At 41.9% G+C, this 27,389-nt stretch overlaps 1 protein-coding gene across 1 annotated transcript; it reads left to right on the top strand.

Moving 5' to 3' along the window:
• Positions 1–27,389, top strand: LOC129839219 (GTPase IMAP family member 7-like). The gene is made up of 5 exons (XM_055906525.1): positions 1–84; positions 12,431–12,515; positions 12,623–13,240; positions 25,772–25,880; positions 27,359–27,389. Exons 1-5 carry the CDS (start codon positions 1–3, stop codon positions 27,387–27,389), a joined length of 927 nt encoding a protein of 308 aa, XP_055762500.1.

The raw sequence follows: 27,389 nt of genomic DNA on the forward strand, positions 1-27,389 counted from the left end.
ATGGGACGGAGGCAGGTCGTGGTGTGGGGGCTGGTGCCGGAACCGGTGCTGGAGACTGGAGGCACTGCACACTCCCCTCACGACGTAGGATGGTTGCCAGCACGCTGTCCATGGAGCTGCCGAGTCTGGATAGACAGTCCTCGTGATGCTGGACTGTCCCTGCGATGGTCTCCAGCTCGGCCTTTCCCGCTGTCTCCATTAGATGGGTTGGTTATTCTGTCACGTTGTCTAAAGATTGGAGACACGCGCAGGAATACGTAATAGGGTTTTTTATTTTCTCCACCCAAACAACAGTTGTAGTGTTTGAGAGATAAGCAGCATGTTATTATGCACACCTGGTTAACTTCTTGGTGACAAGGGGGCGGTATTGAGTAGTTTGGATGAATAAGGTGCCCAGAGTAAACTGCCTGCTCCTCAGTCCCAGTTGCTAATATATAACATAGTATTATTCGTATTGGATAGAAAACACTCTGAAGTGTCTAAAACTGTTTGAATAATGTCTGTGAGTATAACAGAACTCATATGGCCATCAGAAACCTGAAAAAAATCCAACCAGAAAGTGGGAAATCTGAGCTTTGTAGGTTTTCAACTCATCGCCTATCGAATACACAGTGGAATATGGGTCATGTTTCACTTCCTAAGATGTCAACCGTCTTTAGAACCTTGTCTGAGGCTTCTACTGTGAAGTGGGGCCGAATGAGAGGGGAATGAGTCAGAGGTCTGCCAGCAGCCACGAGCTGGTCACGCGCATTCACATGAGAGGTAGCTCCCGTTCCATTTGCTTTTCTGAAGACAAAGGAATGATGGCAGGCAATGAAAAAAAGTCAGATGGAACAGGGTAAAAAGTAATTTGAATGTCACAGATTTAGCAGGTGGTAACACGTGGAATTGGTTTTAATAAATCAGCAATCAGGATTAGACCCACCTACTTCATCACCCTCCCGGATCCGGGATCCTCCTCATCAAAAAAGCTGACTAGCATAGCCTAGCCTAACGGGACAGGGATATCATATAATATAATTTTCATGAAATCACAAGTCCAATACAGCAAATGTAAGATAAACATCTTGTGAATCCAGCCATCATTTCCGATTTTTAAAAGCGAAAACACAATATGTATTTATATTAGCTAACCACAATAGCCAAAGACTCAACCTCATATTTTCACCATGTTTCTACCGCATAGGTAGCTATCACAAAACCGACCAAATAGAGATATAATTAGTCACTAACCAAGAAACAACTTCATCAGATGACAGTCTTATAACATGTTATACAATACATTTATGTTTTGTTCGAAAATTTGCATATTTGAGGTATAAATCATAGTTTTACATTGCAGCTACCATCAAAAATATCCCCAAAGCAGCCAGAATAATTACAGAGAGCAACGCAAAATACCAAATACTCACCATAAAACATTTATGAAAAATACATGGTGTACAGCAAATGAAAGAAAAACATCTTGTGAATCCAGCCAATATTTCCGATTTTTTAAGTGTTTTACAGCGAAAACACAATATATATTTCTATTAGCTCACTACAGTAGCCAAACACACAACGCAATTTACTCCCCGCCAAAATAGCTTGCGCAAAACCGACAGAATAGAGATAAAATTAATCACTAACCTTGAACAACTTCATCAGATGACAGTCTTATAACATCAGGTTATACAATAAACTTATGTTTTGTTCGAATATGTGCATATTTAGAGCTACAAATACTGATTATACATTGTGAATACGTAGCATCGATTCACCAGAATGTCCGGAGCTATCTTGGACACTCACCTAATCTGACCAAAGAACTCATCATAAACTTTACATACAAATACTTGTTGTATGGCAAATGAAAGATACACTGGTTCTTAATGCAACCGCCGTGTTAGATTAAAAATAATAACTTTACCATAACGTACAGCTTGCGTTATTGTGAGACAGCACCACCAAAACGGCGGAGAATAGGACTCAACAATTTACACAGAAATACGAAATAACATCATAAATGTTTTCTTACTTTTGTTGATGTCACGTTCCTGACCTTATTTCCCTTGATTTGTATTTATTTAGTATGGTCAGGGCGTGAGTTGGGGTGGGCTGTCTATGTGTGTTTTTCTATGTTGGGGTTTTGTGTTCGGCCTGGTATGATTCTCAATCAGAGGCAGCTGTCAATCGTTGTCCCTGATTGAGAATCATACTTAGGCAGCCTGGGTTTCACTTTTGGTTTGTGGGTGATTGTTGCTGTGTCTGTGTTTGTTTCGCCACACGGTACTGTTTCGTTCGTTTGTTCCTGTTCGTGCGTTCATGTTTTATATGTTCTCAAGTTCAGGTCTGTTCACGTCGTTTATTGTTTTGTAGTTTGTTCAAGTGTTTTTTCGTCTTCGTTTAATAAACGATAGTATGTATTCAAACCACGCTGCGCTTTGGTCCGATCCTTGCTCCTCCTCAGACGAGGAGGATTACGACGAACGTTACAGTTGAGCTTCCATCAGAATGTTGTACAAGGAGTCCTTGGTCCAGAATAAATCGTTGTTTGGCTTTAGAATGTCCATTTCTTCTGTCGAATTAGCAACCTTAGCTAGCCATGTGGCGCGAACATGCCCATCTTCTCTTGACGCAAAGAACGGAAAATTCCAAAAGTCCCAATAAACGTTGAATAAACTGATAAAACTCGGTTGAAAAAACCTACTTTATGATGTTATTATCACATGTATCAAATAAAATCAGAGCCGGAGATATTCGCTGTGTATACCGAACGCTTATCAGAAGAAAATGTCGAGGTACTTCGCGCGCCCGAGAAGAGAAAGAAATTTCCAGACCTGTCACTCCAAAAGCTCTTGTTTGGCCTCAGATCAAGCTAGACACCCCATTCCACCTTCCACTGCCGTGTCGACATCTAGTGGAAGGCGTATGAAGTGCATGCATATCGATAAATAATAAGGCATTTGAATAGGCAGGCCCTGGAACAGAGCATCGTTTTCAGATTTTTCACTTCCTGTATGGAAGTTTGCTGCAAAAGGAGTTCTGTTTTACTCACAGATATAATTCAAACAGTTTTAGAAACTTGAGAGTGTTTTCTATCCAATAGTAATAATAATATGCATATTGTATGATCTAGAATAGAGTACGCGGCAGTTTAATTTGGGCACGATTTTTTCCAAAGTGAAAACAGCGCCCCCTATTGACAAGACGTTTTAATATGTAATGTTAGCTAAATAGACTGGTACCAAAGCTACACTGCCACACCCTTTACTGGAAATGCACCTCCTTATTAGAAGGACTGTGAGTCTAGAATAAATGAAGTCATTAAATCAATACCGTGCTCAGCATAAAACCACTGGAGCTGGCAAACTACAGTACAGACTGTAGCTATTTCAAGTGCAGACGCAAGGATGAAGATGAACAGAAGTGATCCTCCAAGTGAGTACTACTGTTGTGCTTTTATACCTGTCTATTATGTCAGTTTCTAGATTATTTAACTGTTATACAGGTTTACTGCTCAGACCATATACTACAGCCCATCGGGCATTATTGCCTAGCCCTTTACAATCGTACCCATATACAGGTTGTATATGGAAGACTTGGGCGCTGATAAACACCTACATTAGAATGCAGTGGCTGTACAGTAACATGCTATACATGACATCAGAGCTCAGGGTCTCCGCTTTACAGCTCTGTACGGGTATTGACTGACAGCCGTTCTGAATTGGAGCACCATGCAGGACAAGACGTATAACTCCTGCTAATTGGGCAACTTTTGTACATTTTTGGGTCACAGTGAGGGAAATGCTGTAATTTAAGAGGACTGAATGTGTTTTGAAAGAGGAGACGTTGAGGATTATAATAAATACCACTTTGATGTCTTACAAGCAAGCCAAACATCCGTGAGTCCAAATGTACACTTCACATTTCCATATCATTAAACTAAACATTTATTAACGCTGTTTGCAGTGGACCACACATCTGAATGCACTCATGACTCCATTCTATGCGAACCAAAATTACGATCTGCTTCTCTAAATTGCCTTGTGAAAGACTAACACTAAGATCGTATTTTATCATTTAGCTTGTCATGTTGGCAATAGAACAAGCTTTTAAATAAAGCCCACCTGACACAGATTGTGATTTATCATGGGGTGTTTTTGAATTGCGTAAACAGTTATTGTGTGAAGGCGGGGATGCAGGGCTGTGTTCCAAACCAAACAACTACGTGTGCTTGTTCTAGTTCCGCAACAGACCAGATAGGAGAGAAAAAAATCACCTTATAGTTGATGACTCTTCTTTAAATCATAAAAGTGCAAAGACGTCATTTAGGAACCATGCACATTTTGGCGAGGTGTGTTGCCACTTGAAAACACCAGATAGACCTCTCACTCAAACCCTTGTAATGTTTTTGTCTTATGTTGCACCTACCCCAATTTCCAATAACATTCGTATGTTAATGAGTGTATCCAGAGTATTTCAGATTTAGAAAAGTACAGTAAATGTAAAAAAGCACATCAAATCAACAGAGTAATCTCACTGGGAACATTTCAACGTCTTCTCCATGTTGGTTCGTCGTAATTTCATTGAAATGATGTGGAAACAACATTGATTCAACCAGTGTGTGTCCAGTGGGATGTTTGGATTCAGTCTTGTTGTCAGGTGAACTGTTAAATCCTCACCTTTAGTCTAATCATTTTCCCATAACATTTCAATTTAGCCCTATTCATATAGGCCAATTCCCACGAGTATAAAGGGCTAAGGTCAATGACATCATGAACTCTACAGTACCTTCTACTAGGACATTCTAGACAAACACCTGGTTGCCTCTACCAGGAACCTAAAACGGGCGTAAGGAGGTAAACAATAGTTATTATACACTGAGTGTAGCAAATATTAAGAACACATTAAGACAGTTGTGGGAAGCATTGTTGTCAACCTGGGCCAGCGTCCCTGTGGAACACTTGGCACCTTGTAGAGTCCATCACCTGACAAATTGAGGCTGTTGTGAGGAAATAAGGACAACTATAGAAGATGTCAATCTGAGCCTGCAAGTAGATACAGTATGAATATATGTGTTTAATGTTGTCTTCTACAGCTCTTCTACATGGGGAGGAAGATGAGGCATCAGGTGTTGGTGAGTATGTCGCAATTATTTTATGGTCGGAAAGATGTTTTTTGATTTCACAGGGAAAGCCAACAAATGCACAGAAATCCAGATCATATTTCATTATTCTGTCATAATTAATCATTAATAACATATAACAAACAGATTATTGTTGGATAAGGTAGTCAAAGCAGACCTCAACTTGGTTCAATGTCGTGGAAACAGATCACGCTACAACAGGATTCATACAAATATATAATTAATCACACAGTTCTGGCAATGTTATTATTACAGTTTCAATAAAAGGAAGGAAGCATAAATGGGAAGCAACATGAAGGTTGTAGCTTCTGTAGATCACAAAGTAAGGAGCTTAATGAATAGAATGGCTTAATGTGCTTAAGTTACAGCAAAGGTAACTCTGGGTCTTCCATTCCTGTGGCGGTCCTCATGAGAGCCAGTTCCATCGTAGCGTTTGATGGTTTTTGTGACTGCACATGAAGAAACTTTCAGAGTTCTTGAAATGTTCCATTTTGACTGACCTTCATGTCTTAAAGTAATGATGGACTGTCATTTCTCTTTGCTTATTTGAGCTGTTCTTGACCTAATATGGACTTGGTCTTTTACCAAATAGGGCTATCTTGTCACGATCGTCTTGCGGTGAGAGATTGGACCAAGGCGCAGCGTGTGAAAAATACATCTTCTTTTATTAGAAGAGAGTAAACACGAAACGAACACTATACACAAACTAACAAAATAACAAACTGACGACCGTGAAGCTATATAGAGAAATAGTGCTCACACAAGCTACTAACGTACAACATAGACAATTACCCACAAACACCTAATGCCTATGGCTGCCTTAAATATGGCTCCCAATCAGAGACAACAATAACCAGCTGTCTTTGATTGAGAACCAAATCAGGCAACCATAGACTTTCCTAAACACCTACACTGAACACAACCCCATACATACTACAAAACCCCCTAAACAATACACACACCCTAAACTAGACAAAACACACAAACATCCCCCATGTCACACCCTGACCTAACTAAACTAATCAAGAAAATATATATAACAAAGGCCAGGGTGTCATCTTGTCACGACACAACTGATTGGTTCAAACACATTAAGGAAAGCAATTCCACAAATTAACTTTTAACAAGGAGGCACACCTGTTCATTGAAATGCATTCCAGGTGACTACCTCATGAAGCTGGTTGAGAGAATGCCAAGTGTGTGCAAAGCTGTCATCAAGGCAAATGGTGGCGAATATATTTTGATTTGTTTAAAAACTTCTTTGGGCTGAAATCCCGTTAACGGGATCGATATGACAACAGCCAGTGAAAGTGCAGGGTGCCAAGTTCAAAACAACAGAAATCTCATAATTAAGATTCCTCAAACATCCATGTGTCTTATGCCGTTTTATAGGTAACCTTGATGTTAATCACACCACAGTGTCCGATTTCAAATAGGCTTTACAGCGAAAGCATCACAAACTATTATGTTAGGTCACCACCAAGCCACAGAAAAACACAGCCATTTTTCCAGCCAAAGATAGGAGTCACAAAAAGCACAAATAGAGATAAAATTCATCACTAACCTTTGATGATCTTCATCAGATGACACTCATAGGACTTCATGTTACACAATACATGTATGTCTTGTTTGATAAAGTTAATATTTTTATAAAAAAATCTGAGTTTACATTGGCGCGTTACTTTCAGTAGTTCCAAAAACATCCAGTGATTTTGCATAGCCACATCAATTTTACCGAAATACTCATCATAAATGTTGATGAAAATACAAGTGTTACACATGGAATTATAGATATACTTCTCCTTAATGCAACCGCTGTGTCAGATTTCAAAAAAGCTTTACGGAAAAAGCAAACCATGCAGAACGGCGCTCAGAAAACAAATACATTTATCCGCCATGTTGGAGTCAACCAAAATCAGAAATAACATTATAAATATTCCCTTACCTTTGATGTTCTTCATTCTGATGATCTTCAGAATGCACTCCCAGGAATCCCAGTTCAACAATAAATGTTTGATTTGTTCGATAATGTCCATCATTTATGTCCAAATAGCTTATTTTGTTAGCTCGTTTAGTCCACAAATCCAATCGCGTGTGCAGGTCCAGCCGAAAGTCGGACGAAAAGTTAAAAAAGTTATATTACAGGTCGTAGAAACATTTCAAACTAAGTATAGAATCAATCTTTAGGATGTTTTTATCATAAATCTTCAATAACGTTCCAACCGGAGAATTCCATTGTCTGTAGAAAAGCAATGGAACGCAGGTCGCTCTCATGTGAAATGCACTTGACCAGCGCGTGACTGTGCCAGACCACTGACTCAAAGAGCTCTCATCTTGCCCCAACTCACAGTAGAAGCCTGAAACAAGTTTCTAAAGACAGTTGACATCTAGTGGAAGCCTTAGGAAGTGTGTTTTTGATAGGGGCTGAGTTGAAAATCAACCAACCTCAGATTTCCCACTTCCTTTTTGGATTTTTTCTTAGGTTTTTGCCTGCCATATGAGTTCTGTTATACTCACAGACATCTTTAAAACAGTTTTAGAAACTTCAGAGTGTTTTCTATCCAGATGTACTAATAATATGCATATATTAGCAACTGGGACTGAGGAGCAGGCCATTTACTCTTGGCACCTCTGGGCACCTTATTCATCCAAGCTACTCAATACTGCCCCCAGCCATAAGAAGTTTTAACACTTTTTTAATTACTATATGATTCCATTTGTGTTCTTTCATAGTTTTGATGTCTTGACTATTATTCTACTATGTAGAAAATATAAAAAATATGAATACCCTTGAATGAGTAGGTGGTCTAAAACTTTTGACCGGTAGCGTATATATTTTTTAGCTGACATGGGCTCAATGAGTGACTGTCAGTGACTGACATAACAAGAGGAAAACTGCTGATGAGCAACCACATTTCGAAATTGTATTCTGCTATTATAACTCTCCACAGTAAGTTGAGACCCCGAGTGAGTTCCTAGTTTTATTTGATTAACTTCTACTTGGTCACAATCCCGGATCAGGGAGCTCCCTCATCAGTAAAAAAGCTGACTAGCATAGCCTAGCAGAGCACCAGAAGTAAATACTAGCATCTAAATATCATGAAATCACAAGTCCAAGACACCAGATGAAAGATACACATCTTGTGAATCCAGCCATCATTTCCGATTTTTAAAATGTTTTACAGTGAAAACACAATATGTATTTCTATTAGCTAACCACGATAGCAAAAGACCCAACTTTGTTTTTCACCATTTTCTTACTGCATAGGTAGCTATCACAAATTCGACCAAATAAAGATATATATAGTCACTAACCAAGAAACAACTTCATCAGATGACAGTCTTATAACAGATTTATTGTATAGCATATGTTTTGTTTGAAAAATGTGCATATTTCAGGTATAAATCATAGTTTTACATTGCAGCCACCATTACATGTCTCACCAAAACAGCTAGAATAACTACAGAAACCAACATGAAATACCTAAATACTCATCATAAAACATTTATGAAAAATACACGGTGTACAGCAAATGAAAGACAAACATCTTGTGAATCCAGCCAATATTTCAGATTTTTTAATTTTTTTACAGCGAAAACACAATATAGCATTATATTAGCTAACTACAATAGCCTACCACACAACCACATTCATTCAAGGCACGTTAGCGATGGCGAATAAACCAGCAAAAGATATACATTTTTATCACAACCTATCCCTCAACATAACCAAGATTAAGGAGATTATTGTGGACTACAGGAAAAGGAGGACCGAGCAGGCCCCCATTCTCATCGACGGGCTGTAGTGGAGCAGGTTGAGAGCTTCAAGTTCCTTGGTGTCCACATCACCAACAAAATAGAATGGTCCAAACACACCAAGACACGACAAAGCCTATTCCCCCCAAGGGAACTAAAAGGATTTGGCATGGGTCCTCAGATCCTCAAAAGGTTCTACAGCTGCAACATTGAGAGCATCCTGACTGGTTCCGTCACTGCCTGGTACGGCAATTGCTCGGCCTCCAACCGCAAGGCACTACAGAGGGTAGTGCGTATGGCCCAGTACATCACTGGGGCTAAGCTGCCTGTCATCCAGGACCTCTACACCAGGCAGAGGAAGGGCCTAAAAATGGTCAAAAACCCCAGCCACCCCAGTCATAGACTGTTCTCTCTGCTACCGCATGGCAAGCGGTATCGGAGTGCCAAGTCTAGGACCAAAAGGCTTCTCAACAGATTTTACCCCCAAGCCATAAGACTCCTGAACAGGTAATCAAATGGCTACCCGTACTATTTGCATTGTGTCCCGACACCCCCCACCCGCCAACCCCTCTTTTACACTGCTGCTACTCTCTGTTTATCATATATGCATAGTCTCCATAACTATACCTACATGTACATATTACCTCAATTAGACCGACTAACCAGTGCCTGTATATAGCCTCGCTACTGTATATAGCCTCGCTACTGTATATAGCCTCGCTACTTTTATAGCCTGTCTTTTTACTATTGTTTTTATTTCTTTACTTATCTATTGTTCACCTAATACCTATTTTTTACTTAAAAATTGCACTGTTGGTAAGTAAGCATTTCACTGTAAGGTCTACAACTGTTGTATTCGGCGCACGTGACAAATACACTTTTATTTGATTTGAAGCTGGAAAACTATAGACTTCCACTATTTCTAGTTACAGAAAAACCACTGGAGCTGGAAAAATATAGACTGTAGCTATTCCAAGTGCATACGCAAGGACGATAATGACAATATGTGACGCAAGTTTGTATTGTTGTTTGTACTATTGTACTTTTATACATGTCTATCCTGTCAGTAATTTGGAAAGTGTTACAAGTTTGTTCTTTTTTGATGTGCTAACTCTTTATTCACCTCTGCTCAGGGAGTCAGTCATCTGAACTAAGATACCAAACTAACTTTAAATCATACCTTGAAACAGTGAAGGCTCTACCATTAGGTTGTTAAGGGTGGAGCTCCACTAGATTTAATCAATGAAATGTTACATATAATTAGTAACAAAAAATTATTTCCCTCAAAAATGTTCCTAAATTTGTTGGAGATATTAAGTTTAAACTCCTCATATGCTATTGTTATCAGTTATTGATCAAATACAGTAAGATATTATCAGTGAACATTGGTGAAATAGAAAGTTATCAACTAGAGTACGATATTATTAATGAACATTTGGGAAATATAATGTTTTCAACTACTGTAAGATATTACGCTCTCACTGGCTGGAGTCTGAACTTGGACACATAGGTTTACATTGAAACCTAGCTGCCACTGTAGGAAAGTTCAGTGGAGAGAAGACTGTTTGTTATTAACTTTGGCTTTATACCTTTTCAAACAACACACTCTAGGTGGCACTGTGCACCCTTTCAGTTTGTTTACTAACTCATAGAAGTAGTAGTAGAAGATTATTGACCACTTCCTAATGGAGATGGCCTCAATGGCACTGCCTAGTTCAGGGGTGGGCAAACTTTTTGGCTCAAGGGCCACATTCAGCTTTTGAAACCAAGTGAAGGGCCACATACTATATGCGAGACAAAGCATATGAATACTTTGTTCAAGTTGACACACAACAGGTAGTGTACTGTAGGTGTACCTATGCTGCTAAGACTGCAGAACAATTATGTCACTGTACTATTTCTACCTACAATCGAACTCACAGCCACAAAAAGTAAGTGCAAACTTTTGAAATATAAAAACATGGTTAATTGACTGGAAACAGCAGATGTCTAATAAAGACCATCTCCATTCGTAAAGTAAAATCTGAGTGACACAAATAATAGCCAAAAGTATATAATTTGAGTTCATATTGAGTGGGCTGTTTATGACAGCATATTACGGAAGAGTTTTCATTTGAACTCCATCCTAAAAAAGAACATTGTGAGCCACATACAGAACATACTCAGAACAACATTTGGCTTCATGTTGATATGTAGATGGTCTATAACTCTTTATATTATTAAAGCAGATTACTGAACAGTTCTCAAATAATCTCAGTCCAAACAAAATACAATTTGAGCCATTGTAGTAAGTGTTCAATGTCAAATGAATGGGGACAAGTGCATTGCTGGTTAATTCTCACTGCAATAACCATCACCATAATAATAATATAAGACAGTTGAAAACAGGCAAAGAAAACTTTAGCCTGACTCTTGGTGCCTGACAATTTCCCTGCAGTTTCACATTTAGATCGTTCAGATGCCCCAATATGTCCATAACGAAAGCAAAGTCGCCCTGCCAGTCTGTGTCTTTCAACTCAGAGAAGTCATCATTTTTACCAACCGTATCAAGGAATATACCGATCTCCCTTCTCAGTTCCCACTCACAGCAAAATACTTTTCCCAGGCTTAGCCAGCGCACATTTGAAGTGTCCTGGTGCTCTGCCTCTGTGACATTGAGCAGCTGAATGAACTGATGATGGTTAAGCCCCCTTGCCATGTAAAGTAGACAAGTTTTACAACCACTTTGACAACATTTTCCAGCTTCCACACAATTTTACACAGGGCTTCCTGATGAATAATCAGTTCCTCCGTTTTAGGGCTTTCTTCTTTTACTCTGTCTTGTAATCTTTCTAGTAGGCCAATGTTTTTACTGGTTAGATTTGCTTATCTGTCTGTTGAAAATCGCACACTTCCTCAACCTGAGACATTGTTGCATTGTGTTGTGACAAAACTGCACATTTTAGACTGTCCTTTTATTGTCCCCAGCACAAGGTGCACCTGTGTAATGATCATGCTGTTTAAACTTCTTCTCTACATGCCACACCTGTCAGGAGGATGGATAATCTTGGCAAAGAAGACATGTTCACTAACAGGGATAATAAGCTTTTTGTGCATATGGACAATTTCTGTGATATTTTATTTCACCTCATTAAACATGGACCAACTCTTTACATGTTGCATTTATATTTTTGTTCATTGTAATATTGTGAGTTGCCTTGTATTAGTTCTGGATTGTCTTTAAGCTTTTTCTAAAATATTTTAATTGAAAGTTGTAATTTGTATTAGTTTCCCAGATATACAGTAACTGACTATTCCTTGGGGAGTATGTTTTGTTGTCATGTACTGTACTATAAGCTGTTTCCCTTTAGATGTTTCTATCATAGTTGCTTAGTTGAGATTTAATTGATGTTAGTGTGTATTCAGTGTCTGTAATTTCCATGATAATACACAATAATTGAACAAAACTAAATTATGATTAACAAAAACATTTCCCTTTCTCAAATTTCCTGTAAAAACAATTATGATGTTGTCGACCGGCCAATTGGCTTGTTCTATTTGTCTCAGTCTCCACTCAATAGCCCAACCATCAACCACATAGTAAAAGTAGTCACGCAGGTATTACATGGAATCACCAATCTCCTGGAACACAGCGTATACATTATGTCTGTAGTGCAATCATGCTCTTGTTAATTATTTTCACTAACTGTTATAATTTTATATTTTAAAGACCATTTTAAATCCTGTGTGTTTCCACAGATTCAGGGCTGCTCTCTGACCTGAGGATAGTTCTGGTGGGGAAGACTGGAGCAGGGAAGAGTGCAACAGGAAACACCATCCTGGGGAGGGAAGATGCGTTTAAAGCAGATGCGTCTCCAGTGTCTGTCACTGCAGAGACTAAGAAGATGAGAGGAGAGATGGAAGGGTGGAAGATTGAAGTCATCGACACCCCAGGGCTCTTTGACACATCAGTGGATGCAGTGACGATGAAAGGAGAAATAGACAAGTGTATTAAGATGTCAGTCCCAGGACCTCATGTGTTCCTGCTGGTGATCGGACTGGGGAGGTTCACAGAGGAGCAGAGGAACACTGTGAAGTGGATCCAGGAGAATTTTGGAGAAGAAGCATCAAAGTACACCATCATTCTGTTCACTGGAGAAGATCAGCTGGGGATGAAATCAGCTGAGGTCTTTGTGAAGGAGAGTGAAGAGCTCCAGGCTCTCATCGCTCAATGTGGCGGCAGATACCACTTTTTCAATAACACTAAGAGAGTTGACACCACTCAGGTCACAGAGCTGCTGAGGATGATAGAGAAGATGGTGAAGGAGAATAAAGAAAAATACTACACCCATGAGATGTTCGAGAAGGCCCAGGAAATACTGGACTGGGAAAATACTACGGTTGTGAAATTTTTAAAATCGTGGCCTGTACCTTTAAAAATAGCAACAACACCAGTATGGATCCTTTTTGTTCTGAAACAGAAAAAGAAAAGAATTAGCATGAAAAAAAAGCTCTATGATCTTCTATGGGGAACAGATAAGATCAGGGATGAGATCAGAGAAATGGCAGATTTATCGAATCAAGATAATATAGTGGACTCAGGAGCAAATACAGGTTCTGATGTTCTTGTTTCAACTCCAGCCGCCACTGCTTCCCCTATCCTAGCCACCCCTACCCCAGCCGCCACCATGTCATCCACCTTTACAATAACCATTCCACCACTTGCAAAAGCATCTCTTTATCTGACAGTGGGAGCTGTTGTAGTGTGCATCTTTGCAGTATTTGTAGGTCTATCTTTGATGGGTTAGAAGTAACAATAGATACAGTGCATTCGGAAAGTATTCAGACCGTTTCTCTTTTTCCACATTTTGTTACGTTACAGCCAGTTTCTAATATGGATAAAAAAAAAAATCCTCATCAATCTACACACAATGCCCCATAAAGACAAAACGAAAACAGGTTTTTAGAATTTTTTTCAAATGTATGAAAAATAAAAAACAAAAATACCTTATTTACATAAGTATTCAGACCCTTTGCTATGAGTCTCAAAATTGAGTTCAGGTGCATCCTGTTTCCATTGATCATCCTTGAGATGTTTCTACAACTTGATTGGAGTCCACCTGTGGTAAATTCAATTGATTGGACATTATTTGGAAAGGCACACATCTGTCTATATAAGGTCCCACAGTTGACAGTGCATGTCAGAGCAAAAACCAAGCTATGAGGTTGAAGGAATTGTCTGTAGAGCTCAGAGTCAGGATTGTGTCGAGGCACAGATCTGGGGATGGGTACCAAAAAACGTCTGCAGCATTGAAGGTCCCCAAAAACACAGTGGACTCCATCATTCTTAATGGAAGAAGTTTGGAACCACCAAGACTCTTCCTAGAGCTGTCCGCCCGGCCAAACTGAGCAATCGGGGGAGAAGGGCCTTGGTGAGGGAGGTGACCAAGAACCCGATGGTCACTCTGACAGAGCTCCTCTGTGGAGATGGGAGAACCTTCCAGAAGGACAACCATCTCTGCAGCACTCCATCAAGCAGGCCTTTATGGTAGAGTGGCCAGACGGACACCACTCCTCAGTAAAAGGCAAACATTTATATTAACATACAATATATTCCTCTTATAATTCTAGCATTAACTTTCTCATCAGATCAGTATCTCAATGCATTCTTAGTCTAAATTACTATACATTATAAAGTGTGTAGACCTCCACAATCAACCTGATACCCCAAAATATACAATTTTAGACAAGTCTAAATCAATGACGGGTACATTTGACCAACCCCCCCCCCCTTCAGCCACTCATTCTTCTGGCGTCTCTTCAATGTCTTCTTCAGATAGCTTCACAGTTCAAAGTGGATGGCCCATGATAATGTCCCAATTCCAATGTCTCACCTGGACCGCCACCACCTTATGTATTTTCCATTTGCTAACCAGTATACCAGCAACATGAGAGAAGTTTGGAACGGATCTCTCTCCATGCTCACTCCACGTGGACTCCTGTCGCACTCTTGAGAGAAAAGGCATGAGAGAAAAGGCAGTTGATACCTTCAACTGGATACTGTGTACAGGTTGCTTGCTCTGACTCAGGTCTCATGGTAGAAGTGGTGAAGGACAGGGCCGTAGTGAACGCCATTGTTGCCCTTACTTCAGCCGGTTAGAGGGGGTTTGAGGCTCACACTGTTCTAGGCCAAATGATCCCTGCCATGCATCTAGATACCACCTGGGGTCCCTATCGCCATAACCAGAACAACAGTTTAGTTTAGGGCATTTCTGATTCAAACAGATCAGATGATACAGTGTCCCTTTTAAGCGGAATAACCACCTTCTATAAAAAAAAACTATCTCAGAGCCCCTTTCAAGTAATCCTATCTTTCCAACCTGTTGGAATTTAGTCAAAATATAATACCTGTTGTTTTTCAAATCTAGGACCTTCAAAAAAGTTGGTGCGGTCTTATCAGCTTAATATTCGGTACTAAAACATTTACTTGGATCTACTTTAACTTGAAACACTGTTCCACATAATGGAAACCAATTATCGTTTTAGATTACATTACCTTCTTGCTTAAATCACTGGTGAAGCTGTAAAAATCATCTCCCATTCTTCTGCACCAAATGTCCCACTGTGTCCCTTACAGCCCACTCGAGCCTAGCAGGCACCACTCGCTTTCACCCGCAGACTAAAACATTTCATTATTAGAGTCTATTCAAAAACCACTAATAACATATTCCCATTCAAATACTGTTAACAATCATTACATTTTAAGTGGCTGCTGGCTGCTGTATCTAGCTAAGCAAACCATAGCAATAGTTGAGTTACAATCAGAAACCCAGGTTTTAGTAACATAGACCCTATGCCTATGGAAATGACAAGTCAAAATGACAAATCCTGCAAATAGACCAATTATAATGGTTTGTAGTTTTAACATCTGGCACATAATAATGACACAATTACCAGAAAATAGCCTTAAAGTTCATCCAAGTGTTTCTTTGCAAAAATTTCACATGCGCAAATGGGATTTAGCAGTCAACAAGTTGAATCGACATTCATTGATTTGGAAACGGATCTGCCGAGTTTAATTAAAGTGGATTGTCTTTTCCTTTTCTCCCCAATGATTATTATTTTGATGTAAAACCTAATTTGGCTTCTTACGTCATTCCAAGTTACACAATATTCTGTGTTAATTCGCTCTAACTTTATGGAAAAAGGGTTTATTTGATAAACATAGCAACTCTTCTCTTGCTGCGGGAATAAATAAACACATTTTCAAGCTTCATGGGCAGGCTTTCTTTCCCCGAAATGTATAACCAGGACAGAGAAAATACCATAAGCGTTTATATTTGTTTTAGTTAGGGGAACCTAAACTGGATATACGCCAATCTTTTTCTGAGCATATTTCCCAGACCTTTTTAGACAGTCATAGAATGTAAAACCTTATTTTTATCGAATGATCCATAAAGGGACCACACTGAATACTTTCACACCCCTTACGTAGGTCTAAGTATGGATGTTCAAGTTCTATATTATTATAATTTTCCCATTGTTACTTTATCAAATCTCTAGTAATCAATTATACCCACATACAATTTCTCATGTGCTCATATCTTCACAGAATAGCCGTATAAGTTATACATCGAAACTTATTATCCAAATTTCAATTAAGTTATTATGTAAATTTCTATATCTTATTATCCAAATTTCTAATGATCCAAATTTCAATCTCTTATTACCCAAACTCCAGGTTAACAATTATTTCCACCCTCACACAACTCTCATATCACATTCACACAGTACTGTTCCCAAACATACACAATCAATATTTTTTCTAACTTCTATGAGTTTCTAATTCAGGACTAGTTCCTGGAATTACATAATTTGCACAGTTGCATCTTACTATACAAACCCAGGGCATTATAATACATTTCACTCCTCTCCTTACAACGGCAGTATGTTCACGACTCTGTGTTTTCTCCTCCTAGGACAGTATCATCATCATTCCTTTTTATTATAACAATATTTTCAGAATCTCATAACCTGAAAGCGGAGGTACGTTCACGACTACATATTTCTACGGTCACGATTTCCTTTCTATTATGACGATTTCTTCCCTCACACAAATCTTATCATTGTAAGCACAGCAGTACGGTCAGGTCTTCTACTCTAGGGCAGTACGGTCACGACTCCCTCATTATTATGACAATACCATCAGGATCTCATAATCTCTAAAACGTCAGTACGTTCACGACTTCGTTTTTATTGAATTGTTTCCGAGAAATGTTACCCTATTGTTACCCTAATGTTACCCTAGTCTCACCCTATTCGATTTGTCTTTGTTTGGGATCCTGTATCCGTCCACCGGCCCCATCTGGAGGACCCTGGGCGGGTTGCCTTGAATCACACCTAGAGTGATTCCCATGCACGGTTGACCCTGGTCCTCAGGAGTGGTCAGCAGACAGATAAGGATTCCATCCTCGTCACCTTGAATGTCGTGGAAAAATCTTCATTAAGTGAGAGAGACTTTGTTAACCCCCCCCCGCCCCCGGCTAAATTTCTCAGATGCAAAGACGATTAGAAACAAAGAGAGATTTGTTATACTCCTACTATCTTTATCTCAGGTTACAAACACCAACTCATTCTATGGAATACAGGCTGTAGGTTTAATCACCAAGCCATCACAGATAAATGTTTAGCGCCAAGTCCCAGAGGCCCAACTAAGTCACACTCACACAGAAGAGAGAGTTCTCATCAAAGCAATTCGATCCACAAACAGTATTAAAACATCATCTTGTATTTTTCTACCATAATGGGGAGAAGGTTCGCCTTCCAACAGGACAACGACTGTAAACGCACAGCCAAGACAATACAATACAGGAGTGGCTTCAAGACAAGTCTCTGAATGTCATTAAGTGACCCAGTCAGAGCCTGGACTTCAACCCGATCTAACATTTCTGGAGAGACCTGAAAGTAGCTGTGTAGCGACACTCCCCATCCAACCTGACAGAGCTTGAGAGGATCTGCAGAGAAGAATGGGAGAAACTCCCCAAATACAGGTGTGCCAAGCTTGTAGCATCATTTGTAAGTCGCTCTGGATAAGAGCGTCTGCTAAATGACTTAAATGTAAATGTAATACCCAAGAAGACTCGAGGCTGTGATCACTGCCAAAGGTGTTTCAACAAAGTACTGAGTAAAGGGTCTGAATACTTATGTAAATGTGATTTTTCAGTGTTTATTTTTTATACATTTGAAAAAGAATCTACACAACTGTTTTTGCTTTGTCATTAAGAGGGCATTGTGTATAGATTGATGAGGGGGAAACAACAATTTAATCAATTTTAGAATATTGCTGTAACGTAACAAAATGTGGAAAAAGTCAAGGGGTCTGAATACTTTATGAATGCCCTGTATATTTACAGTATATACAGGCTTGATGTTGATGGGTTAGAAGTACCAATAAATGGGGGAGGTTGAGAAATCCACTATAGATAATTTAGTGATGCAGTTGATTAGAGTACAGTAGCGAGTAATGTTATAGTGGACTCCATGTGGTCTCTAGTAGTAATGTTATAGTGTACTGTATGTGGTCTGTAGTAGTACTGATATAGTGTACTGTATGTGGTCTCTAGTAGTAATGTTATAGTGTACTGTATGTGGTCTGTAGTAGTACTGATATAGTGTACTGTATGTGGTCTGTAGTAGTACTGATATAGTGTACTGTATGTGGTCTGTAGTAGTACTGATATAGTGTACTGTATGTGGTCTGTAGTAGTACTGATATAGTGTACTGTATGTGGTCTCTAGTAGTAATGTTATAGTGTACTGTATGTGGTCTGTAGTAGTACTGATATAGTGTACTGTATGTGGTCTGTAGTAGTAATGTTATAGTGTACTGTATGTGGTCTGTAGTAGTACTGATATAGTGTACTGTATGTGGTCTGTAGTAGTACTGATATAGTGTACTGTATGTGGTCTGTAGTAGTAATGTTATAGTGTACTGTATGTGGTCTGTAGTAGTACTGATATAGTGTACTGTATGTGGTCTGTAGTAGTACTGATATAGTGTACTGTATGTGGTCTCTAGTAGTAATGTTATAGTGTACTGTATGTGGTCTGTAGTAGTACTGATATAGTGTACTGCATGTGGTCTGTAGTAGTACTGATATAGTGTACTGCATGTGGTCTGTAGTAGTACTGATATAGTGTACTGCATGTGGTCTGTAGTAGTACTGATATAGTGTACTGCATGTGGTCTGTAGTGATAATGTTATAGTGTACTGCATGGGGTAGAGGCTCATCAAAGAGAAGGACAATTTAAATAAAATTGAGCACACAGCCATGCAAACTCCATAGACAAGCTCAGTGATTTTCCATGTGGCACCGTCATAGGATGCATCCTTTCCAACAAGTCAGAGAGCAGGACAATTATAACTTGACCTTGGAAGATCAGCCATTGATTACGAGTATCTATATTTCAATAGGTTTATTCCAGCATGCAATTGTTTGTGTTTGTTTATGGGGAGTATTTTTTTAAATTAATGAGTTCAACTTAATTTCACATATATACTTTTATTATGTATTCAATAATTCTATGATAATAATCTATTTAAAAATAACATACATTTACCAGTTAGCCATCTGTATGTTATGGTTGATTACTTAATTAAGTAGGGTTAAAAAAAAAAGTGTTTTAGATCAATGAAGCTGTTTTGATTTTAATATCTTTGATGATTTGAGGTGACAGTTGTATCTAGTGTTGTATGATGTTTCCATACTGTCAACAAGAATATAATTAAATGAATTGATCTTCTACACTTCATGTATATACTCTTTGTTTATTGCTAAAGTCTGTTTGTTCAGGGAAGTGGAGGAAAGAACAGGAGACAGAATGAGTGGATATGATTACGAATATCCACATTGAGGTCAAGAAATCAAGAAGGTGGATATTTAAGGTGGCTTGTTGACAGCCACTGCAGTAGTTTTGTTGGATGGCAGAAGCACCAGTAGTAGTTCAGACGGTGGTACTGTAGCAGCACCAGTAGTAGTTCAGACGGTGGTACTGTAGCAGCACCAGTAGTAGTTCAGACGGTGGTACTGTAGCAGCACCAGTAGTAGTTCAGATGGTGGTACTGTAGCAGCACCAGTAGTAGTTCAGAAGGTGGTACTGTAGCAGCACCAGTAGTAGTTCAGAAGGTGGTACTGTAGCAGCACCAGCAGTAGTTCAGAAGGTGGTACTGTAGCAGCACCAGTAGTAGTTCAGAAGGTGGTACTGTAGCAGCACCAGCAGTAGTTCAGAAGGTGGTACTGAAGCAGCACCAGTAGTAGTTCAGACGGTGGTACTGTAGCAGCACCAGCAGTAGTTCAGAAGGTGGTACTGTAGCAGCACCAGTAGTAGATCAGATGGTGGTACTGTGGCAGCACCAGTAGTAGATCAGAAGGTGGTACTGTAGCAGTACCAGTAGTAGTTCAGAAGGTGGTACTGTAGTAGCACCAGTAGTAGTTCAGAAGGTGGTACTGTAGCAGCACCAGTAGTAGATCAGAAGGTGGTACTGTAGCAGCACCAGTAGTAGTTCAGAAGGTGGTACTGTAGCAGCACCAGTAGTAGTTCAGAAGGTGGTACTGTAGCAGCACCAGTAGTAGATCAGAAGGTGGTACTGTAGCAGCACCAGTAGTAGTTCAGAAGGTGGTACTGTAGCAGCACCAGTAGTAGACCAGAAGGTGGTACTGTAGCAGCACCAGTAGTAGTTCAGAAGTTGGTACTGTAGCAGCACCAGTAGTAGTTCAGAAGGTGGTACTGTAGCAGCACCAGCAGTAGTTCAGATGGTGGTACTGTAGCAGCACCAGTAGTAGTTCAGAAGGTGGTACTGTAGCAGCACCGGTAGTAGTTCAGAATGTGGTACTGTAGCAGCACCAGTAGTAGATCAGAAGGTGGTACTGTAGCAGCACCAGTAGTAGATCAGAAGGTGGTACTGTAGCAGCACCAGTAGTAGATCAGAAGGTGGTAGCAGCACCAGTAGTAGATCCTCTTGCAGCTTGTTTAACGGGGTACATTTTCATGGTTCAATGCCTTTAAAAAGACTGAAAGACCCTGACATATAAAGATGTGGAAGATAAGAGGTTGGAGTGGGGAAACACTCAGAGTGATTTAAGTGTAGCAGTAGAGTAGATTAATACTGTACAATGAGAATCAACAGACGTCAGATACAATGAGTGCAGACACACGTATTTTCTTTTTCCACACAATGATTGGTAACACTTTACTTGACATTCAGCATCATAACAGGTTATGACACGGTCATAATCATGTATTAATATGTCCTAAAAGCTGACATAACGTGTCATAATAGGGTCATAACACTGTCATCACAGATATATATAGATCTGTTGTAACATATATTGCAATATTTTATGGCTGGTTACGACACCTACATAAGAGTGTCAAAACCCACAAAACCTACCACACAAGACAAACAATACATTACACCATAGCCTACTTGTCAACAGTAGGTTTATGTTAGATAACATTTTCTGAAAGGTACCATATTAAATTATCATTGTAATTGCTCACACGTTGATGTCAGACATGTACCTACCCCAATGCTCTGTTGCTGATGACTGTGATCAAGAGCCTCACAAACAGTATATTATTTGCCACAGAATGAATTGGGAGCAAGGCCTCAAATAATCTTTATATACCAGAGCGGCGAGAAAAGTTTTCTATATTATTGAAACAATGTTGCGATTGTTTGTGAGAATGCCAACAGGTGTGGTTCCCGTTGGGGAAAGATTATATTGGGGAAAGGTTCCCGTGGGGGATGCCATGGAAGCCAAGAAGGGGAGTGAGGTGTGTGTGTGTGTGTGTGTGTGTGTGTGTGTGTGTGTGCGTGTGTGTGTGTGTGTGTGTGTGTGTGTGTGCGTGTGTGCGTGCGTGCGTGCGTGTGTGTGGGGGGGTCTGGGAGAGGAAGTGAGTCCATCTGAGTATGTGCCTGAACTCAATGTTATACACTAGTTGTCGTGTCGCCCATTCATTTCTAATGACCCGTCATTTTTGACTCACTCATTTTTCAAAATAAAAAAAACAAGACAAAACACGTGGAAAATGAAAAATGGATCGATGATGGCTAGAAGACCGGCGACGCCGACCGCTGAGCGCCGCCCGAACAAGGAGAGGACCCGACTTCGGTGGAAGTCGTGACAGTACCCCCCCTTGACGCACGGCTCCAGCAGCGCGCCGACGCCGGCCTCGGGGACGACCCGGAGGGCGAGGCGCAGGGCGATCCGGACGGAGACGGTGGAGATGGTGGCAGGATCCGGGTCGAGAGCCAGACCCGGTCCCCCGGTGCGAACACCTGGGCCTCACTGCGGTGATGGTCTGTGCTGGCTTTTTGGCTCAGCACGTCCCGCTGGAGGTGAACATGGATGGCGTCCCATGTCTCCTCCTCGCACCTGAACCAGTCGTACACTGCAGGAGCGGCTGGTACACACTGGAAGGGGGAGAGGTTAGTGGAGGAGTCGTGGAGCGAGTTCTGAGCCTTCTCGGCCCAGGGCACGAACGCTACCAACTCCCCCGGCCGATCCTGGCAATACGACCGCAGAAACCTGCCAACATCTTGGTTCACTCTCTCCACCTGTCCATTACTCTCGGGATGAAACCCCAAGGTAAGGCTGATCGAGACCCCCAGATGTTCCATGAGCGCCTTCCAGACCCTCGAAGTGAAATGGGGACCTCGATCAGACACTATATCCTCAGGCACCCCGTAGTGCCGGAAGACGTGCGTAAACAAGGCCTCCGCAGTCTGTAGGGCTGTAAGGAGACCGGGCAGAGGGAGGAGACGACAGGACTTAGAGAACCGATAAACAACGACCAGGATCGTGGTGTTTCCCTGTGAGGGGGGAGGTCGGTAACAAAATCCACTGACAGGTGCAACCAAGGCCGCTTGGAACGGGTAAGGGGTATAGCTTCCCTCTGGGCAGGTGCCTAGGAGCCGTACACTGGGCGCACACCGAGTAGGAGGAAACATAAACCCTCACATCCTTGGCCAAGGTAGGCCACCAGTACTTCCCAACAAAACAGCGCACCGTCCGACCGATCCCAGGATGACCAGAGGAGGGTGACGTGTGGGCCCAATCGATCAACCGGTCACGGACAGCAGACGGAATGTACAGACGCCCAGCGGGACACTGGAGGTTACGTGCGGGCTCTGCACGCCTGCTCAATGTCCGCGTCCAGCTCCCACACTACCGGCGCCACCAGGCAGGAGGCCGGGAGTATGGGAGTGGGATCCATGGGCCGCTCCTCTGTGTCATACAGTCGGTACAGTGCGTCTGCCTTCACGTTTTGGGAACCTGGTCTGTAGGAAAGGGAAAAAACAAAAATGGTGAAAAACATGGCCCACCTTGCCTGGTGAGGGTTCAGTCTCTTCGCTGCTCACATGTACTGCAGATTGCGGTGGTCAGTCCAGATTAGAAAAGGGTGTTTAGCCCCCTCAAGCCAATGTCTCCAGGCCTCCAGAGCCTTGACGACAGCCAACAGCTCCCGGTCCCTCACGTCATAGTTTCGCTCCGCAAGGCTGAGCTTTTTCGAGAAGAAGGAACAGGGGTACCACCACTATGAACGCCAAAGAGGGATCCGGATGGGCCAGCACGGGAGCCGAGGTAAACAGAGCCCTCAGGTGACCAAAAGCCCTGTCCACCTCAGCTGACCACTACGAACGTACCGGGCCCCCATTCAGCAGTGAGGTAATGGGAGCCGCTACCTGACCAAAACCCCGGATAAACTTCCGGTAGTAATTGGCAAACCCTAGGAACCGCTTCACTTCCTTTACCGAGGTGGGAGTCGACCAATTACGCACGGCTGAAATGCGGTCACTCTTCATCTCCACCCTCGAGGTGGAAATGCGGTACCCTAGGAAGAAGACGGACTGCTGGAAGAACAGGAATTTCTCAGCCTTGACGTACAGGTCATGCTTCAACAGTCGACCAAGCACCCTGCGCACCAGGGACACATGCTTGGCGCGTGTAGCGGAGTATATCAGAATGTCATCAATATACACCACTACACCCTGCCCGTGCAGGTCCTTGAAAATCTTGTCAACAAAGGCTTGGAAGACTGATGGAGCATTCATCAACCCGTACGGCATGACGAGGTACTCATAATGCTTTGAGGTCGTACTGAACGCCGTCTTCCACTCGTCTCTCTCCCGGATACACAACAGGTTGTTAGCACTTCTGAGATCTAGTTTGGTGAAGAAGCGCGCCCTGTGCATTTACTCAATCGCCGTGGCGATAAGAGGTAGCGGGTAACTGTACCTCACCGTGATCTGATTTAGGCCTCGTTTTTCAATACACGGGAGCAGACCTCCCTCCTTCTTCACAAAAAATAAACTCGAGGAGGCTGGTGATGTGGAGGACCAAATGTACCCCTGACGCAGGGATTCGGAGACATATGTTTCCATAGCCGCCGTCTCCACCACTGAGAGGGGATACACGTGACTCCTGGGAAGTGCAGCGTCTACCAAGAGATTTATCGCACAATCGCCCCGTCGATGGGGTGGTGATTGAGTCGCCTTCTTTTTGGAGAACGCGAGAGCAAAATCTGCATTTTCAGGGGGAATGCGCACAGTGGAGACCTGGTCCAGACTTTCCACTCTAGTAGCACCAACGGAAACCCCTAAACACCTCCCGAGCACTCTCGCGACGACCCCGTGAGAGCCCTCCGTCGCCAAGAAACAATGGGGTCATGACAAGCTAACCAGGGTAGGCCTAGCACCACGGGAAATGCAGGAGAGTCAATGAGGAAGAGACAGATTTTCTCCTCGTGACCCCCCTCCGTCACCATACTCAGAGGAGTGGTGGCCTCCCTAATCAACCCTGACCCTAATGGTTGACTGTCTAAGGCGTGAACGGGGAAGGGCACAGCCACGGGAACAATGGAGATCCCTAAACTAAGGGTGAACAATCTGTCTATAAAATTCCCAGCCACGCCTGAATCGACGTGCGCCTTATGCTGGGAATGCGGGGAAAACTCCGGAAAAGAAACATACAAAAACATGTGTGCAACAGAGGGCTCTGGATGAGAAGGGTGCCGGCTCACCTGGGATGACGCCAGAGTGCCCTGCCTGCTTGCTCGATCCCCAGAGGATCGAACCAGCTTCACCCGCTGCTCTTCCCTCGGGTGGATGGTCGAAATCCTCAAAATGGTCCAGGGCCAGATTTCCTTCTCCCCACACGGTGTTGGCCCACTCCAAGGCTTTCCCAGAGAGGCACCAGACATGGGCGTACACCTTCTCATGACCTGAAGGAGCCGGGTGGACGGATGCCAGGTAGAGGTCGAGCTGCAACAGGAAACCCTGGCAGCGTGCAGCCGTCCCGTCATACTCCCGGGGAAGGGCGAGACGAATCTCACTGGGACCGGGTGATGGGGGGGGGGGGGGGGGGGGGGAATAGTAGAGTCCCTGGTTGTGCAGGTGGAGGCGCTGGAGGAACTCCCTTTCTCTCTACATATTGCCACTTTAACCTAAGTCATCACAATTTTCTATTCATCACTGAGTTAACACTCAGTAAGGAGCACCAGGGCCAAAGCATGCACAGTAATTAGGGCATTCATCATACTCTTATTTTATTCAAAGTAGTGCTACAAATAACCAATAAAGATCTCAGCAGGAAATCGTGCATTACAAACTACACAATATTATTATTCACTGGTGTAGATCAGCGAGAGGGGGAACCAGAAGAGGAAGAAACTTTTCCTCTTGCTGATCTGGAGAGTCAGGAGCTTCAGACACTAGACAATATGTGGAGGCAGATATCATGTCTTCAACAATAGAGAGAAGAGAGACTGTACTCAGGTCAGAGAGCTGCTGAGGAAGATAGAGGAGATGGTGAAGAGGAATGGTGGAAAATACATCACCAATGAGATGTACCAGGAGGTTCAGAGGAAGATCGAAGAGGAGGAGGAGAGGAAGAGAGAGGAGGCGAGGACACACTACACCAATTATGAGAAAGAGATCAAGAAAAATCAGTTGTTAGTGTTGGTTAAACAAGCCGCTATAGGAGTCGTCTGCACAATTACAATAGAAGGACCAGGTCTTATTGCAGCCGCAAAAGAGGTTGCAGTTGTAGGGACAGTGATGGGGGAAGGAGCAATAACAACTATACAGCTATAGGACGAGGGATAACAAACAGGCAACAAAATCGAAACTCTCGGGAGGCGGGATGAGACAGACAGGCAGTGTTTCTCAGCCAGTCAAAATCATGAAACAGCAACATTTTTATGGATATATACAAAGAAATGTCAATTGAAAAAATGTCAAACGAAACGAAGTGCAGCTTGTTTGCAGTCTTTCCAGCTTCAGTATGAAGTGATTGTGTTATCTGTGTTGTTGGCTAGCTCCTCTGTTGTTGGCTAGCTCCTCTGTTGTTGGCTAGCTCCTCTGAACAACAGTGTCCTGATGAGAAAGTACATTTTCTATGCCAGGTAAAATCGCGCATCATTAGCTCATTGTCATGGATGTCTCCAAATAAATATCACTAGAAAAAAGTTTAAACAAATGCAAATGCAGCTACTTTGTTGTTATAAAAGTGATAATGTGTTTGGAGGATATAAACAGCATGTGCACGGTTTGTCTCGGGCCTAACACCCGTACCAGCATCCTCTTAACACGGGAACTTCACGGGAATCACTATACTTCGTTACTATATTTCTACTGTACTTTATTACTGTATTTCAACTGTATCTCATTACTGTATCTCTACTGTACTTCATAATCCAGGGGAAGGGATGGGGGCTCAGAACTGTAGGACAATTATTACTAAAACAATAACATTAGATTAACTTCTATTTGTATTACTATAACAATTGCAATAGAGGGATTTCTACATTGTAAATCTACAGAGAGGGATTTTGTATTGTATACCTACGGAAAGAGAGAGAGAGATTTACATGAAATGAGCCAAAATGTGTTACTGTGTCAAACCTAGGTTCATAATTTTCTGGACTTCAGCTACTCCGACTGCATACACACATCTTTTAATTTTACATACAAAATTACTTTTCAAGAAAATAAAATACCTGATAACAGCTGAACTCAATGTTCTTGGGCTATTTTTCCTATTTGATCTGATACATCCCTCTCGTCGTGACCTTGAACACAACACTCTCTGGTCTGATACATCCCTCTCGTCGAGACCTTGAACACAACACTCTCTGGTCTGATACATCCCTCTCGTCGTGACCTTGAACACAACACTCTCTGGTCTGATACATCCCTCTCGTCGTGACCTTGAACACAAAACCATCTGGTCTGATGTGTCCCTTTAGTGGTGACCTTGAACACAAAACCATCTGGTCTGATGGGTCCCTTTAGTGGTGACCTTGAACACAAAACTCTCTGGTCTTATGGGTCCCTTTAGTGATGACCTTGAACACAAAACTCTTGTCTGATGGGTCCCTTTAGTGGAGACCTTGAACACAAAACTCTCTGGTCTTATGGGTCCCTTTAGTGATGACCTTGAACACAACACTCTTGTCTGA

Source organism: Salvelinus fontinalis, chromosome 40 (assembly GCF_029448725.1).
Source record: "Salvelinus fontinalis isolate EN_2023a chromosome 40, ASM2944872v1, whole genome shotgun sequence".
Lineage (NCBI taxonomy): Eukaryota > Metazoa > Chordata > Actinopteri > Salmoniformes > Salmonidae > Salvelinus > Salvelinus fontinalis.